This window comes from Bos indicus, chromosome 4 (genome assembly GCF_029378745.1).
Source record: "Bos indicus isolate NIAB-ARS_2022 breed Sahiwal x Tharparkar chromosome 4, NIAB-ARS_B.indTharparkar_mat_pri_1.0, whole genome shotgun sequence".
Lineage (NCBI taxonomy): Eukaryota > Metazoa > Chordata > Mammalia > Artiodactyla > Bovidae > Bos > Bos indicus.
In genome coordinates, this window is record NC_091763.1 from 44182320 (window position 1) to 44197373 (window position 15054).

General features: G+C 39.3%; 1 protein-coding gene across 3 annotated transcripts in view; it reads left to right on the top strand.

Annotated features, from left to right (window-relative positions):
• Window positions 1–15054, top strand: part of GSAP (gamma-secretase activating protein) — a 101117-nt gene that overhangs the window by 47811 nt on the left and 38252 nt on the right. For all 3 annotated transcript variants that reach the window (XM_070787702.1, XM_070787701.1, XM_070787703.1), the window contains 3 exons: window positions 67–284; window positions 12484–12553; window positions 13075–13157. In XM_070787702.1, coding sequence (XP_070643803.1) covers window positions 67–284; window positions 12484–12553; window positions 13075–13157 — 371 coding nt within the window. The remainder of the gene's footprint in view (window positions 1–66; window positions 285–12483; window positions 12554–13074; window positions 13158–15054) is intronic.

The window sequence follows — 15054 nt, forward strand, 5'->3', positions numbered from 1 at the left end:
TTAATATTTATATTTGGGGGAGTGGGGTTCTTTTATTTACTGATCTACTTTTTTTTTTTTGGCCAGAAAACAGTGAAGTGATTGACATGCTACCTCATAGTCCTTTACAGTCACTGTCAGGGTCTCTGGTCCTGGATTCACGTTCTGGAAAGCTCTACAGGGTGCTCCTCAACCAGTCGTATTTAGTGGAGTTCCTGCGGAGCGCCCGGCTGGACTGTGAGAGGATGGCCTTGCTTCACTGTGCACTCTCGCATGGCCGAGACCCACGGCGACTGGAAGCCAAGGTGGGAATATATAGCTTAAGTTTAGAAATTTGCAGATGGACAACCCCAGATGTATACGTTTCATGGTTGAAATGAACAGAAGTTAGGTTTATTCGGTGACAACTGAAGTTTATCGTTTTTTGATCCTGACTTGAAGGTATTCTTCCCTTGCACTCTGCTTTTTTATGCACACAGACCTCATACTGGGAGGCATGTCTGTTCTTTTCACTATTCTCTTTTCCATACTGTGAGTGAATGTTAGCTCTATCAGTAACATTCCAAGGAAGTGCTCAGGAAAATAGAGTTTCTCAAATATCTACTTTTTCTCCTGGTCTGTATTTTGTGTATATCATCAAAAGGACTAAATCTATTTATTACACTTTAATTACAGATAGCTCACATTTATATTTCACATTATAGTTTATGAAGCACTTTCATACATCTTACCGCTTAATTTTACAACTATTTGATGAAGTTGGAGAAACCCTTCATTAGACTTGATTGGGACCAATGGGTGGTTGATCAGTTGAAAAGAAGATATCTTAAATATTTTATTATCTTAACCTAAAACATGTAGATGTACATTTATTTCCCTATCTTTTGATGTAGATTGGTGGGCTGCCGTCTATGGGGTCACGCAGAGTCGGACACGACTGAAGAGACTTAGCAGCAGCAGCAGCAGCAGCAAGGCCCATTCTTTGGCAACTAATTGGAGTTAAAAATTATTTTTCTTACATAAAACCACTACTAATGTCCTAGCTTTATCTGTACCTATAAGGCTCTTCCAGTTACTTTCTTTTTCTTTTCATTTTATTCTCTAAGGAGGTCAATAGTTTAAAGATCCTTTCTAAGTAGTTTGTATATTATCAGGCAGTTTTTCCTATTATAGTTGTCTCACACCTCAGTTCAGTTCAGTTCAGTCGCTCAGTCGTGTCCGACTCTTTGCGACCCCATGAATCACAGCAAGCCAGGCTTCCCTGTCCATCACCAACTCCCGGAGTTCACCCAGACTCACGTCCCTCAAGTCAGTGATGCCATCCAGCCATCTCATCCTCTGTCATCCCCTTCTCCTCCTGCCCCCAATCCCTCCCAGCATCAGAGTCTTTTCCAATGAGTCAACTCTTCGCATGAGGTGGCCAAAGTACTGGAGTTTCAGCTTTAGCATCATTCCTTCCAAAGAAATCCTAGGGCTGATCTCCTTCAGAATGGACTGGTTGGATCTCCTTGCAGTCCAAGGGACTCTCAAGAGTCTTCTCCAACACCACAGTTCAAAAGCATCAATTCTTTGGCGCTCAGCTTTCTTCACAGTCCAACTCTCACATCCATACATGACCACTGGAAAAACCATAGCCTTGACTAGACGAACCTTTGTTGGCAAAGTAATGTCTCTGCTTTTGAATATGCTATCTAGGTTGGTCATAACTTTCCTTCCAAGGAGTAAGCATCTTTTAATTTTGTGGCTGCAGTCACCATCTGCAGTGATTTTGGAGCCCCCCAAAATAAAGTGTGACACTGTTTCCACTGTTTCCCCATCTATTTCCCATGAAGTGATGGGACCGGATGCCATGATCTTCGTTTTCTGAATGTTGAGCTTTAAGCCAACTTTTTCACTCTCCACCTAGTTTTTTAATAAGTGTTTTTAGAGACATGTCTTAGAGTCTTTCCCAAACATTCAATTTTATTTGTGTGTGTGTGCCTGAAAATATCTTTATTTGACCTTTACTTATAGCAGGAAGTGAGATTTATATTGAGAGTTTTGAGGGGAATAACAAGAGAAGAAATGATGATAAGGACCATTACCAGCAGCCGTGCCAGCATCCCAGGCTCATAACTGCTGGGGAAAGCTGCGCTCCTTCTTTAATGATCATTTAACTGAGTATAGATATGAAGTTGATAGTTACTTTCTCTTATTTAGAAAACAGTAGAAAAGGACCCAAAGCAAGGGAGCCCTCTAAGTGCATGAATGGGCAGAGCTATGGAGAAGGACTGGCCAAAGAGACCTTCTGATCACCAGCTATAAGAAGCTCAACAAAAGATTCTTTTAGGGCCATAACTCCTGCAGTAGAGGCAATCCGTGTCCCTGCACACTTGGCGCCGACAGGGTCCCTGCAAGCCAAGCAGCTGCACCTCCTTCACGTTCAACCCTCATTGGGGCAGAGCTGCCACAGGCAAAAGAAACAGTCTTACGTTTGTGTGCACAGGGTTGCTTCAGTCATGTCCGACTCTTTGCAATCCTGCAGACTGTGGCCTGCCAGGCTTCTCTGTCAGAGAGGGTGTTCTCCAGGTAAGAATACTGGAGCGTATTGGCCAAGATTGGTTGCCAAACCCTTCTGCTGCTGCTGCTGCTGCTGCTGCTAAGTCACTTCAGTCGTGTCCGACTCTGTGTGACCCCATAGACGGCAGCCCACCAGGCTCCCCCGTCCCTGGGATTCTCCAGGCAAGAACACTGGAGTGGGTTGTCATTTCCTTCTCCAATGCATGAAAGTGAAAAGTGAAAGGGAAGTCGCTCAGTCGTGTCTGACTCTTAGCGACCCCATGGACTGCAGCCTACTAGGCTCCTCTGTCCATGGGATTTTCCAGGCAAGAGTACTGGAGTGGGGTGCCATTGCCTTCTTCCCAAACCCTTCTAGAGCACCGTATTTCCTACTACCCTAGTCGCTAACCCCCCCCTGAGCTCCTGGTGCTGCCAGAACTCCTGTGACCCAAGCAGCTGCACCACCTCCAAACCTGGCCCTCACAGGGGCAAACTCAAGCCCTTCAGGGCAGCCTCAAGAGCTAAACCCCAGTGGAAGACACACATGTAGAGGCAGAAATAAAACCACAATTGAAATCCAGGGGCAGTGTGTCTAAGGAAGAAGACCCAAAACCTTCCCACTAGCTGTACAAGCTGCAGATTAAATCCACACAATCAACTAAGCAGACTCTATGTCTATGGAATATATAAAAGGCCATTGAGAGTGCCCACAAAAGATGACACACTAGCTCTGATAGCTATGGACATTGGAGGCAAGAACACACAGGAGTAGGACCAGATTAGAATTTGAGCAGCCCCCACAGCAGGTCCAGAGATCAGCACAGTTTTGGAGGGGATCCTAGGGAGGGGACTCTGACAGCAGTGACTCAAGAAAAACATTTATTATTATTTTTTGACCTGTTCTATAGATTCTTTTGGATTGTTTTTTCTTTTTTCCCCCCTCTGTTGTAATTCTTGATTCTATTGGCACTAAGAAACTCAATTAAGCTTTTGAGCTTTTTTTTTCCCCCTCAGTCATATTTTTTATTGTTGTTATAAACCTCTGCCTCTACACTGAGCTTTTGCAGTTCTGTGGAGTTTTCCTCTTTTTTTTCTCTTTTTTTAATTTTAATTTTTTAAATCTATTATTATTTTCTCTACATTTATTTCTTTGTTTGCTTTTCCTACTATTCTTTTCCCCTTGCAGTTAATCATTAACGTATATAAACACTTATATGTTATATTTAACATATCTACATTTAACATTATCTACCTCTATTTAACTCTGAATATCTATTCTTTCTTTCTTTTCTTTCTCTCTTTTCTTCTAAACATATTTGTTACTTTTATTTTCATTGCTTTATTCCCCAGTTGTCACTTTGCTTTAGTTTTGTTTCCCAGTTTGTGCTTTAATTAGTGTTGTTCTGGTAGATAAAATTTTTGGTTTCCTTTGTTCACTGGGTCAATCTATTGTATTTTATTTTTGTTGAACTGTTTTGATTTTGCTTATGGGTATATATGTATATGTGTATATTCAGTCACATTTTCTATTCTTGTTAAAAACCTCTGCCTCTACAGTGGGCTTTTGCAGTTTGTGGAGTTTTCCTTTTTGTTCCCTTTTTTCTTTCTTCTTCTGTTTTTTTTTCTCTTTTCTATTTTTAATTTTTTTAAACCTATTTTTTCTACATTTATTCCTTTGCTTGCCTTTTCTTCCATTCTTTTCCCCTTGCAGTTAATCTTTAATTTATATAAATCTTCTTCATCTACCTCTGTTTAACTTTGCGTATCTATTCTTTCTTTCTTTCCTTTCCTCTCAACATATTTGTTAGTTTTGTTTTCATTGCTTTATTCCCCACTTGGCACCTTGCTTTAGTCTTGTTTTCCAGTTTGTGCTTAAGTTAGTTTATATTTTAACTGGTAAATATAATTTTTGATTTCCTTTGTTCACCAGATCAATCTACTGTACTTTATTTTTGTTGGACTGTTTCCACTTTGCTTATGGGTGTGTGTATATATATGTGTGTGTGTGTGTGTGTGTATTCCATTATTTTAATTATTATTTGCCTGATTTTGTAACTGCCATTTGTCTGGGGTTCATCTTTGGTTTCTTGTTTTTGGATATTTGTTTTAATCTCACTTAATGCCATAACAAACCACTTGTGGAATCTTCGTTCCTGACCAGAGATTAAACCCTGAGCCTTTGGAGTGGGAGCACTGACTCCAAGACCCTACACTACCAAGGAACTAACCCTAGGGAGTATCAAATAGTGAGAACTCACACAAAGGAAACTACTTGAATACAAGACCCAGCATCGCCCAACCACCAGTAGCACCCTGTGCAGGATGCCTCATCTAAACAACAAACGAAACAAAAGTACAAACTCAATCATCAGACAATAGGATTACCACCTCACTCAGCCTTGCCCATCAGAGGCAAAACAAACAAACAAAAACTGAGCACAAATCTCACCCTACATGAAGCTCACACAAACCACTGGACCAACCTTCAGTTCAGTTCAGTTCAGTTCAGTCGCTCAGTCGTGTCCGACTCTTTGCGACCTCATGAATTGCAGCACGCCGGGCCTCCCTGTCCATCACCAACTCCCAGAGTTCACCCAAACTCCTGTCCATCAAGTTGGTGATGCCAACCTTAGGAGGGCAGAAACTAAAAGGAAGAAAGAATTCAACCTTCTTCAAGGAAAGAATTCAATTTTCCTTGAAGCCTGGGAAAAGGAGACATCAAACACAATAACTTTAAAAAAAATGAAAAGGCAGAGAAATACTGCACTAATGAAGGAACAAACTAGAAACACAGAAGTCCAAATAAATGAAGAGGAAATAGGAAAATTACCTGAAAAATAATTTAGAATAATGATAGTAAAGATAATCAAAAACCTTGAAAACAAAATGGAGAAAATGCAAGAATCAATTAACAAAGACCTAGAAGAGTTAAAGAATAAACACACAGAGAGAAACAACTCAATTACTGAAATTAAAAATACTCTAGAAGGAATCAAGAGCAGAGTATCTGAAGCAGAAGAATGAATCAGTGAGCTGGAAGATAGTGGAAATAATTTCTGAAGAGCAGAATAAAGTAAAAAGAACGAAAAGAGCTGAGGACAGTCTCAGAAACGTCTGAGACCATATCAAATGCACCAACATTCAAATTATAGGGGTTCCAGAAGAAAAAGAGAAAAATAAAGGGTATGAGAAAATTTTGGAAGAGATTATAGTTGAAAATTTCCCCAACATGGAAAAGGAAATAGTCAATCAAGTCCAAGAGGCACAAAGAGTCCCATATAGGATAAACCCAAGGAGAAACACACCAAGATGCATACTAATCAAACTAACAAAGACTAAACACAAAAAAAGAATATTAAAAGCAGCAAAGGAGAAGCAACAAGTAACATACAAGGGAACCCCATATGCGTAACAGCTGATCTTTCAGCAGAAACTCTGCAGGCCAGAAGGGAATGGCAGGATATATTTAAAGTACTGAAAGGGAAAAATCTACAACCAAGATTACTGTATCTGGCAAAGATCTCATTCAAAATTGATGGAGAAAAAAAGCTTTTCAGACAAGCAAAAGTTAAGAGAATGCAGTGCCACCAAACCAGCTGTACAACAAATGTTAAAAGGACTTATACAGTCAAGAAATACAAGAGAAGAAAAAAAGATCTACAAAATCAACCCCAAACAATTAGAAAATGGCAATAGGAACATATATATCAATAATTACTTTAAATGTAAGTCATTAAATGCTCCAATCAAAAGACACAGACTGGCTGAATGGATACAAAAACAAGACCCATATATATGCTGTCTACAAGAAACCCACTTCAGACCTAAAGACACATATAGACTAAAAGTGAGAGGATGGAAAAATATATTCTATGCAAATAGGAAGCAAAAGAATGCTGGAGTAGCAATCCTCATATCAGACAAAATAGACCTTAAAATAAAGAAGATTACAAGAGATAAGGAAGGACACTACATAATGATCGGGGATCAATCCAAGAAGAAGACATAACAATTGTAAATATCTATGCACCCAACATAGGGGCACCTCAATACATAAGACAAACACTAACAGACATAAAAGGAGAAATTGACAGTAACACAATAATAGTAGGAGACTTTAACACCCCATTCACACCAATGGACAGACCATCAAAACAGAAAATTAACAAGGAAACACAAGCCTTAAATGATACATTAGATGAGATGGATCTCATTGATATCTTCAGGACATTCCATCCAAATGCAGAAGAATACACCTTTCTCTCAACTGCACATGGAACATTCTCCAGGATAGACCACATCTTGGATGACAAATCAAACCTCAGTAAATTTAAGAAAGTTGAAATCTTATCAAGCATCTTCTCCAACCACAATGCTATGAGACTGGATACCAATTACATGAAAAAGACTGTAAGAAACACAAACACATGGAGATTAAACAACACGTTTCTAAATAACCAACAGGTTACTGAAGAAATCAAGACGTAAATCAAAAAATGTCTAGAAACAAATGACAATGAAAACACAACTCAAAACATATTGGGTGAAGCAAAAACAGTCCTAAAAGGGACGTTTATAACAATACAGTCCTACCTTAAGAAACAAGAAAAACATCAAATAGATAGCCTAATGTTACACCTAAAACAACTGGAAAAGAAGAACAAAAAAACCCCCCAAAATTAGTAGAAGGAGAGAAATCATAAAGATCCAAGCAGACATAAATGAAAAAGAAATGAAAGAAGCAATAGTAAAGATTAATAAAACTAAAAGCTGGTTCTTTGAGAAGATAAACAAAATTGATAAACCCTTATTAAGAAGAGATGGCAAGAATACACAGAAGAACTGTACAAAAAAGATCTTCAAGACCCAGATAATCACGATGGTGTGATCACTGACCTAGAGCCAGACATCCTGGAATGTGAAGTCAAGTGGGCCTTAGAAAGCATCACTACGAACAAAGCTAGTGGAGGTGATGGAATTCCAGTTGAGCTATTACAAATCCTGAAAGATGATGCTGTGAAAGTGCTGCACTCAATATGCCAGCAAATTTAGAAAACTCAGCAGTGGCCACAGGACTGAAATAGGTCAGTTTTCATTCCAATCCCAAAGAAAGGCAATGCCAAAGAATGCTCAAACTACCGCACAATTGCACTCATCTCACACACTAGTAAAGTAATGCTCAAAATTCTCCAAGCCAGGCTTCAGCAATATGTGAACCGTGAACTTCCTGCTGTTCAAGCTGGTTTTAGAAAAGGCAGAGGAACCAGAGATCAAATTGCCAACATCCGCTGGATCATAGAAAAAGCAAGAGAGTTCCAGAAAAACATCTATTTCTGCTTTATTGACTATGCCAAAGCCTTTGACTGTGTGGATCACAATAAACTGTGGAAAATTCTTCAAGAGATGGGAATACCAGACCACCTGATCTGCCTCTTGAGAAATTTGTATGCAGGTCAGGAAGCAACAGTTAGAACTGGACATGGAACAACAGACTGGTTCCAAATAGGAAAAGGAGTCCGTCAAGGCTGTATACTGTTTATTTAACTTCTATGCAGAGTACATCATGAGAAATGCTGGATTGGAAGAAGCACAAGCTGGAATCAAGTTTGCCAGGAGAAATATCAATAACCTCAGATCTGCAGATGATACCACCCTTATGGCAGAAAGTGAAGAGGAACTCAAAAGCCTCTTGATGAAAGTGAAAGTGGAGAGTGAAAAAGTTGGCTTAAAGGTCAACATTCAGAAAACGAAGATCATGGCATCCGGTCCCACCACTTCATGGGAAATAGATGGGGAAACAGTGGAAACAGTGTCAGACTTTATTTTTCTGGGCTCCAAAATCACTGCAGATGGTGACTGCAGCCATGAAATTAAAAGACGCTTACTCCTTGGAAGGAAAGTTATGACCAACCTAGATAGCATATTCAAAAGCAGAGACATTACTTTGCCAACAAAGGTTCGTCTAGTCAAGGCTATGGTTTTTCCAGTGGTCATGTATGGATGTGAGAGTTGGACTGTGAAGAAGGCTGAGTACCAAAGAATTGATGCTTTTGAACTGTGGTGTTGGAGAAGACTCTTGAGAGTCCCTTGGACTGCAAGGAGATCCAACCAGTCCATTCTGAAGGAGATCAGCCCTAGGATTTCTTTGGAAGGAATGATGCTAAAGCTGAAACTCCAGTACTTTGGCCACCTCATGCAAAGAGTTGACTCATTGGAAAAGACTCTGATGCTGGGAGGGATTGGGGGCAGGAGGAGAAGGGGATGACAGAGGATGAGATGGCTGGATGGCATCACCAACTCGATGGACATGAGTCTCAGTGAACTCCAGGAGTTGGTGATGGACAGGGAGGCCTGGCGTGCTGCGATTCATGGGGTCGCAAAGAGTCGGACACGACTGAGCAACTGATCTGATCTGATCTAGCCAGACTCATCAAAAAAAAAGAGAGAAGAATCAAATCAACAGAATTAGAAATTAAAAAGGAGAGGTTACAACAGGGCAGAAATACAGAAGATTATAAGAGACTATTATGAACAACTATATGGCAATAAAATAGATAACCTGGAAGAAATGGACAGATTCTTAGAAAAGTTCATTCTTCCAGGGCTGAAGCAGGAAGAAATAGAAATTATGAACAACCCAGTTAGAAGTACTGAAATTGAAGCTGTGATCAGAAATCTCCCAAAAAAAACAAAAGTCCAGGACCAGATGGCTTCACAGGAGAATTCTATCAAACATTTAGAGAAGAGCTAATGCCTATCCTTCTAAAACTCTTTCAAAAAATTGCAGGGGAAGGGACCCTTCCAAATTCATTCTACAAGGCCACCATTACCCTGATACCAAAACCAGACAGACAACACACAAAAAGAAAACTACAGACCAGTATCACCGATGAACATAGATACAAAACTCCTCAACAAAATTTTAGCAAACAGAATTCACCAACACATCAAAAAACTCATACACCATGATCAAGTTGGGTTTATTCCAGGGATGCAAGGATTCTTCAATATACAGAAATCAATATGATAGACCATATGAACAAATTGAAAGATAAAAACCATATGATCATCTAAATAGATGGAGAAAAAGCCTTTGACAAAATTCATCAACAATTTATGATTAAAACTCTTCAAAAAAGTTTGAAAAGTACATAGAAGGAAACTAACTCAACAATAGTAAAGGCCATCTATGATAAGCCTACAGCAAACATTATTCTCAATTGTGAGAAGCTGAAAGCATTCCCCCTAAGATCAGGAACAGGACAAGGGTGTCCACTTTCACCACTATTATTCAACATAGTTCTGGAAGTCCTAGCTACAGCAATCAGAGAAGAAAAAGAAATAAAAGGAATCCAGATCAGAAAAGAAGAAGTAAAGCTCTCACTGTTTGCAGATGACTTGATACTGTACATAGAAAACCCTAAAGATAGTATCAGAAAATTATTAGAGCTAATTAGTGGATTTAGCAAAGTTACAGGATACAAAATCAATACACAGAAATTACTTGTGTTTCTATATACTAACAATGAAAAATCAGAAAGAGAAATTAAGGAATCAATCCCATTCACCACTGCAACAAAAAGAATTAAATATGTAGGAATTAACTTACCTAAGGAGACAAAAGAACTGTACACAGAAAATTTTAAGACACTGATGAAAGAAGTCAAAGATGACATAAACGGAGAGACATTCTGTTCCTGGGTAGGAAGAATCAATATTGTGAAAATGACTGTTCTACCAAATGTAATCTACAGATTTAATGCAATCCCTATCAAATTACTAATGGCATTTTCCACAGAACTAGAACAAAAAATTTCACAATTCATATGGAAACACAAAAGACCCTGAACAGCCAAAGCAGTCTTGATGAAAGAAGACTGGAGCTGGAGGAATCAACCTTCCTGACTTCAGATTATACTACAAAGCTACAGTCATCAAGACAGTATGGTACTGACACAAAAACAGAAATACAGACCAATGGAACAAGATAGAAAACCCAGAGATAAACCCATGTACCTATGGGAACCTTATTTTTGACAAAGGAGGCAAGAATATACAATGGGGCAAAGACAGTCTGTTCAACAAATGGTGCTGGGAAAACTGGACAGCTACCTGTAAAAGAATGAAATTAGAACACTTCCTAACACCATACACAAAGATAAACTCAAAATGGATGAAAGACCTAAATGTAAGACCAGAAACTATAAAACTCTTAGAGGATAACATAGGCAGAACATTCAATGATATAAATCAAAGCAAGATCCTCTGTGACCCACCTTCTAGAATAACAGAAATAAAAACAAAAGTAAGCAAGTGGGACCTGATTAAACTTAAAAGCTTTTGCACAGCAAAGGAAAGCACATAAGCAAGGTGAAAAGACAGCCCTCAGAATGGGAGAAAATAATAGCAAGTGAAATAACTGACAAAGGATTAATTTCCAAAATATACAAGCAGCTCATACAACTCAATGCTAGAAAAACAAACAACCCAATCAAAAAGTGGGAAAAAAACTTAGACAGACATTTCTCCAAAGAAGACATACAGATGGTTAACAAATACATGAAAAGATACTCAACATCGCTCATTAGTAGAGAAATGCAAATCAAAACTACAATGAGATATCACCTAACCCCAGTCAGAATGGCCCTCATCAAGAAGTCTACAAACAGTAAATGCTGGAGAGTGTGTGGAGAAAAGGGAATGCTCTTGCACTGTTGGTGGGAATGTAAATTGATACAGCCACTATGGAAGACGGTATGGAGATTCCTTAAAAAACTAGGAATAAAACCACCATATGACCCAGCAATCCCACTCCTAGGCATATACCCTGAGGAAACCAAAATTGAAAGAGACACATGTATCCCATTGTTCACATGCCTTGCTTTGTGTTCCTTGTCATGATTTGTCTTTCATCTTTATACCAACTCTTTGTCTCTTGGAGCTGTATTTTGAGCATTTTATTCTTTCAGCTTTATCTTTTTTTCAAATTGGAGTATAATTGCTTTACAGTGTTGTGTTAGTTCCTGCTGACAACAAAGTGAATCAGCTATACATATGCTCACATCTTCTCCCTCAGGAACCTTCCTCCCACTTCCTACCCTAGACCTCTAGGTCATCACAGAGCACTGAGCTGAGCTCCCTGTGCTGTACAGCAGCTTCCTACTAGCCAAGCACTCAACTAACCAACCCACCAGTATTCTTTTTGTATACATATTTCACTTGTCTGGGGTAATATTTTATTAATATTTAAATATTATTTAAATAGTTGTTTCAATATTTAAATAATATTTAAATTTAATAATATTTAAACAATCAAATATTTAAATACTATCAATTAATAATAGTGTTAATAAGATAACTAGCATGAGTATGTTTGGAAATAAGAACAACTTATTGGCAGGAACAGAAATGTGAGAGGCTCCATGGCTAGTCAGACCTCATAGCATCAGTTCTAAGGTTCAGGAGCAAAGAGTTTTGTTTCTGCAGCAGGATGTTATAGAGGTTGATTGAGAGAATCGTAGATATAACAGGAATTATACTGTCCTTGGGAAGACAGCATAGCCATGCTGACAACAATGAAATGGTGTGACTGTGCTGAAATTCAAACCCAGGTCTGCTGCCTCCAAGCTCAGTGGTTGAGTTCGGTTTTCTCCTGTATCCATAGCTCTTCACGCCATTATTTCGCTGTTATATATCCTACTCTAGCAAAAACAAACACTGGATTCAAGAAGACTTATTTGGATCCCAGCCAAGGGCGTTTATTAAAATGATGTATGAAGAGGACCTCATTTATAGTGCTGTTTTACCCACGCAGCTTTGTGTTATGTAGAAGTGAGTGTGTTTCTAGGCAATTCTAAAATAGATATCACACTTTAAAAGATTCGTACATATCTTGTACTTCTTTGGTGATGGGAGGGCATGGTTTAGATTTAAATACCAACGGAATTGTCTTCTTACTTTTTAAAGATTATTCAGTGGATTTCTGAGAACATCTCTGCCTGCCATTCATTTGACCTCATTCAGGAATTTATAATTGGTAGGTGTTTCTGATGGTGCATGTTAAATTGAATCCATGATTCTTTTGCTTAAGGGAAAGCGGTAAATTGATAAGGCCTCAATATGTCAAAATGTTGGATAGGAGCATTTTATTTTTAAACTCTATTGTAGTCAGCAGCTAATTCTCTTGTGGTTTTGCAAGAAGCTGTGACTCTTTGGAGACTGATGGAATATAAGACATGATCTTGATTCTATAACCTTGTTAGTGATTTTTTTTTCCAGTAAAAAGTAATGCTCAGCATTGTGTTGGCTGGTTCTGTGTGAAGTGATATAATGTCATTTGGACAGATGTAAATGTCAAATAATTTTTGAAATTGTTCTCAATGTAAAAAGTAGAACCTGAACATTTTAATCAGTAGACAGAACCATGATGATTAGCCTTTTGAGAATGAAGAATAAGGCAATGAAAACTTTTGTTGGTTTGCTTGTTTTGGTGAATTACAAAGTCTACTGCCTGTTCTTCATATTAAAACATGTCTCCCCCTCCCCAAACTTACTCAGCTTCTTCATATTGGAGCATTTATCCAGAGACAAGTAACATGGATAAACTTTTGCCGTATTCCTCACTGCTCACTTGGGATACAGTAAGTTAACACTTTATATATTCCTTGTGTAATTAAAATTGATTCACAGTGGGTCAGTTGTAGGACATCCTTGTCTCAGTAACCAAGGCCGTGATTTCATTTCTATTTTGACTCATAAGAATCTGAAAGTGAAAGTGAAAGTCACTCAGATCAGATCAGATCAGATCAGTTGCTCAGTTGTGTCCGACTCTTTGCGACCCCATGAATCGCAGCACGCCAGGCCTCCCTGTCCATCACCAACTCCCGGAGTTCACTGAGACTCACGTCCATCGAGTCAGTGATGCCATCCAGCCATCTCATCCTCTGTCGTCCCCTTCTCCTCCTGCCCCCAATCCCTCCCAGCATCAGGGTCTTTTCCAGTGAATCAACCCTTTGCATGAGGTGGCCAGTCGTGTCCAACTCTTTGCGACCCCGTGAACTATACAGTTCATGGAATTCTCCAGGCCAGAATACTGGAGTGGGTAGCCATTCCCTTCTGCAGGGGCTCTTCCCAACCCAGGGATCGAACCTCATTGCAGGTGGATTCTTTACCAGCTGAGCCACAAGGGAAGCCCAGGAATACTGGAGTGGGTAGCCTACCCCTTCTCCAGCGGATCTTCCCAACCCAAGAATCAAACTGGGGTCTCCTGCATTGCAGGCAGATTTTTACCAACTGAGCTATCAGGGAAGCCCCCATAAGGATCTGAATTGGGGATTTCTGGCAGAAGAAAGACAATGAATCGTTACTGTTGGCCAAATGTATTTAACATAAAACTCTAGAATTGAAGGAGAAGATACAGTGTATGTGTTACCCTTCCTACTACCAAGCAGAATGAAGCTTCTATCATCTTCAAATTGTTTTAGTTTTTAAAGATTTTTTTAGCAGTGGAAGTATATGAAAATAATCTTAGGATTTTATAAATGAGCAGCGGCTGGACCACTGCTGTTACTCAGAGCCATTCTATTTACTTAGTAGATTAGCACCTTCATAAGCTTTTCCCCCAGCCTTAGGAAGAAAAGCTGTGATAACTCTAGAGTGTCAAGATCAGTTAAAGTCAGTAATCTTAAGCAAATTCACCCCATTCATCGTTTTCTTCCTGTTGGTCCAGACTCCCTTCCTTTTAGTTGGGAAGAAGTGTTACAGGAGAAAACATTGTTCATTTTCTCTTGAATGTGGTTCAATAAACTGAACTTTGTTGGATCAGAAGTGAAAACCACGTACAGGCTGCCCCTGAAAAAGGTTCTGCCTCTCCTCCTTACATGTTTAGATGTTAAAACTACTGTGTGCTTACTCTTGAGGCAGAGGTTTGTATCAACAAGGCATTTAGAAAAATAAATTTATTTCAGGAGACACCGGAAAATAAGTACTAGGATAAACTGTAACACTTCCCATTTTGTTTTAAAACTATCTAAATTTAATCCTTTAAAAAGGCCTTTCAGATGTGTTTGATTTTTAATTTTTTTGGTGGTGGCCCTGTCCTGCAGCATGTAGGACCCTCGTTCCCCTCACCAGGGATCGAAGCTGTGCCCTGTGCCGTGGAAGCATAGAGTCTTAACCGCTAGGGAAGACTTAATCACGTCTTCCAGCCAGGGAGGTCCCATGTTTGATTAATTGCTAAATTTTTGACATTCACAATGGAAGAGTTTTCCCAAAGGCCCTTTCTTCTTGTCTCTCACTTAGAGTTGTTAAACTTTCATGCCTCGCTGTGAAGTTATAAGGGAAGATCTGAGCTTGTTTCTTCTCCAGGTCCTCACTGTTTGAAGAACAAGGGTTCTTCAAACGTGCAGACTGTGTGGTAAGGTGGCAGGAAGTTTGCAGGTTAACCCCCACCTCCACCCTAGCCAGAAGCAGGAAATGTACATTTCAGCTTCCTCCCCTCACCACCAATGCTGGCTGTCACTCTCTGTGTTCAGTGTC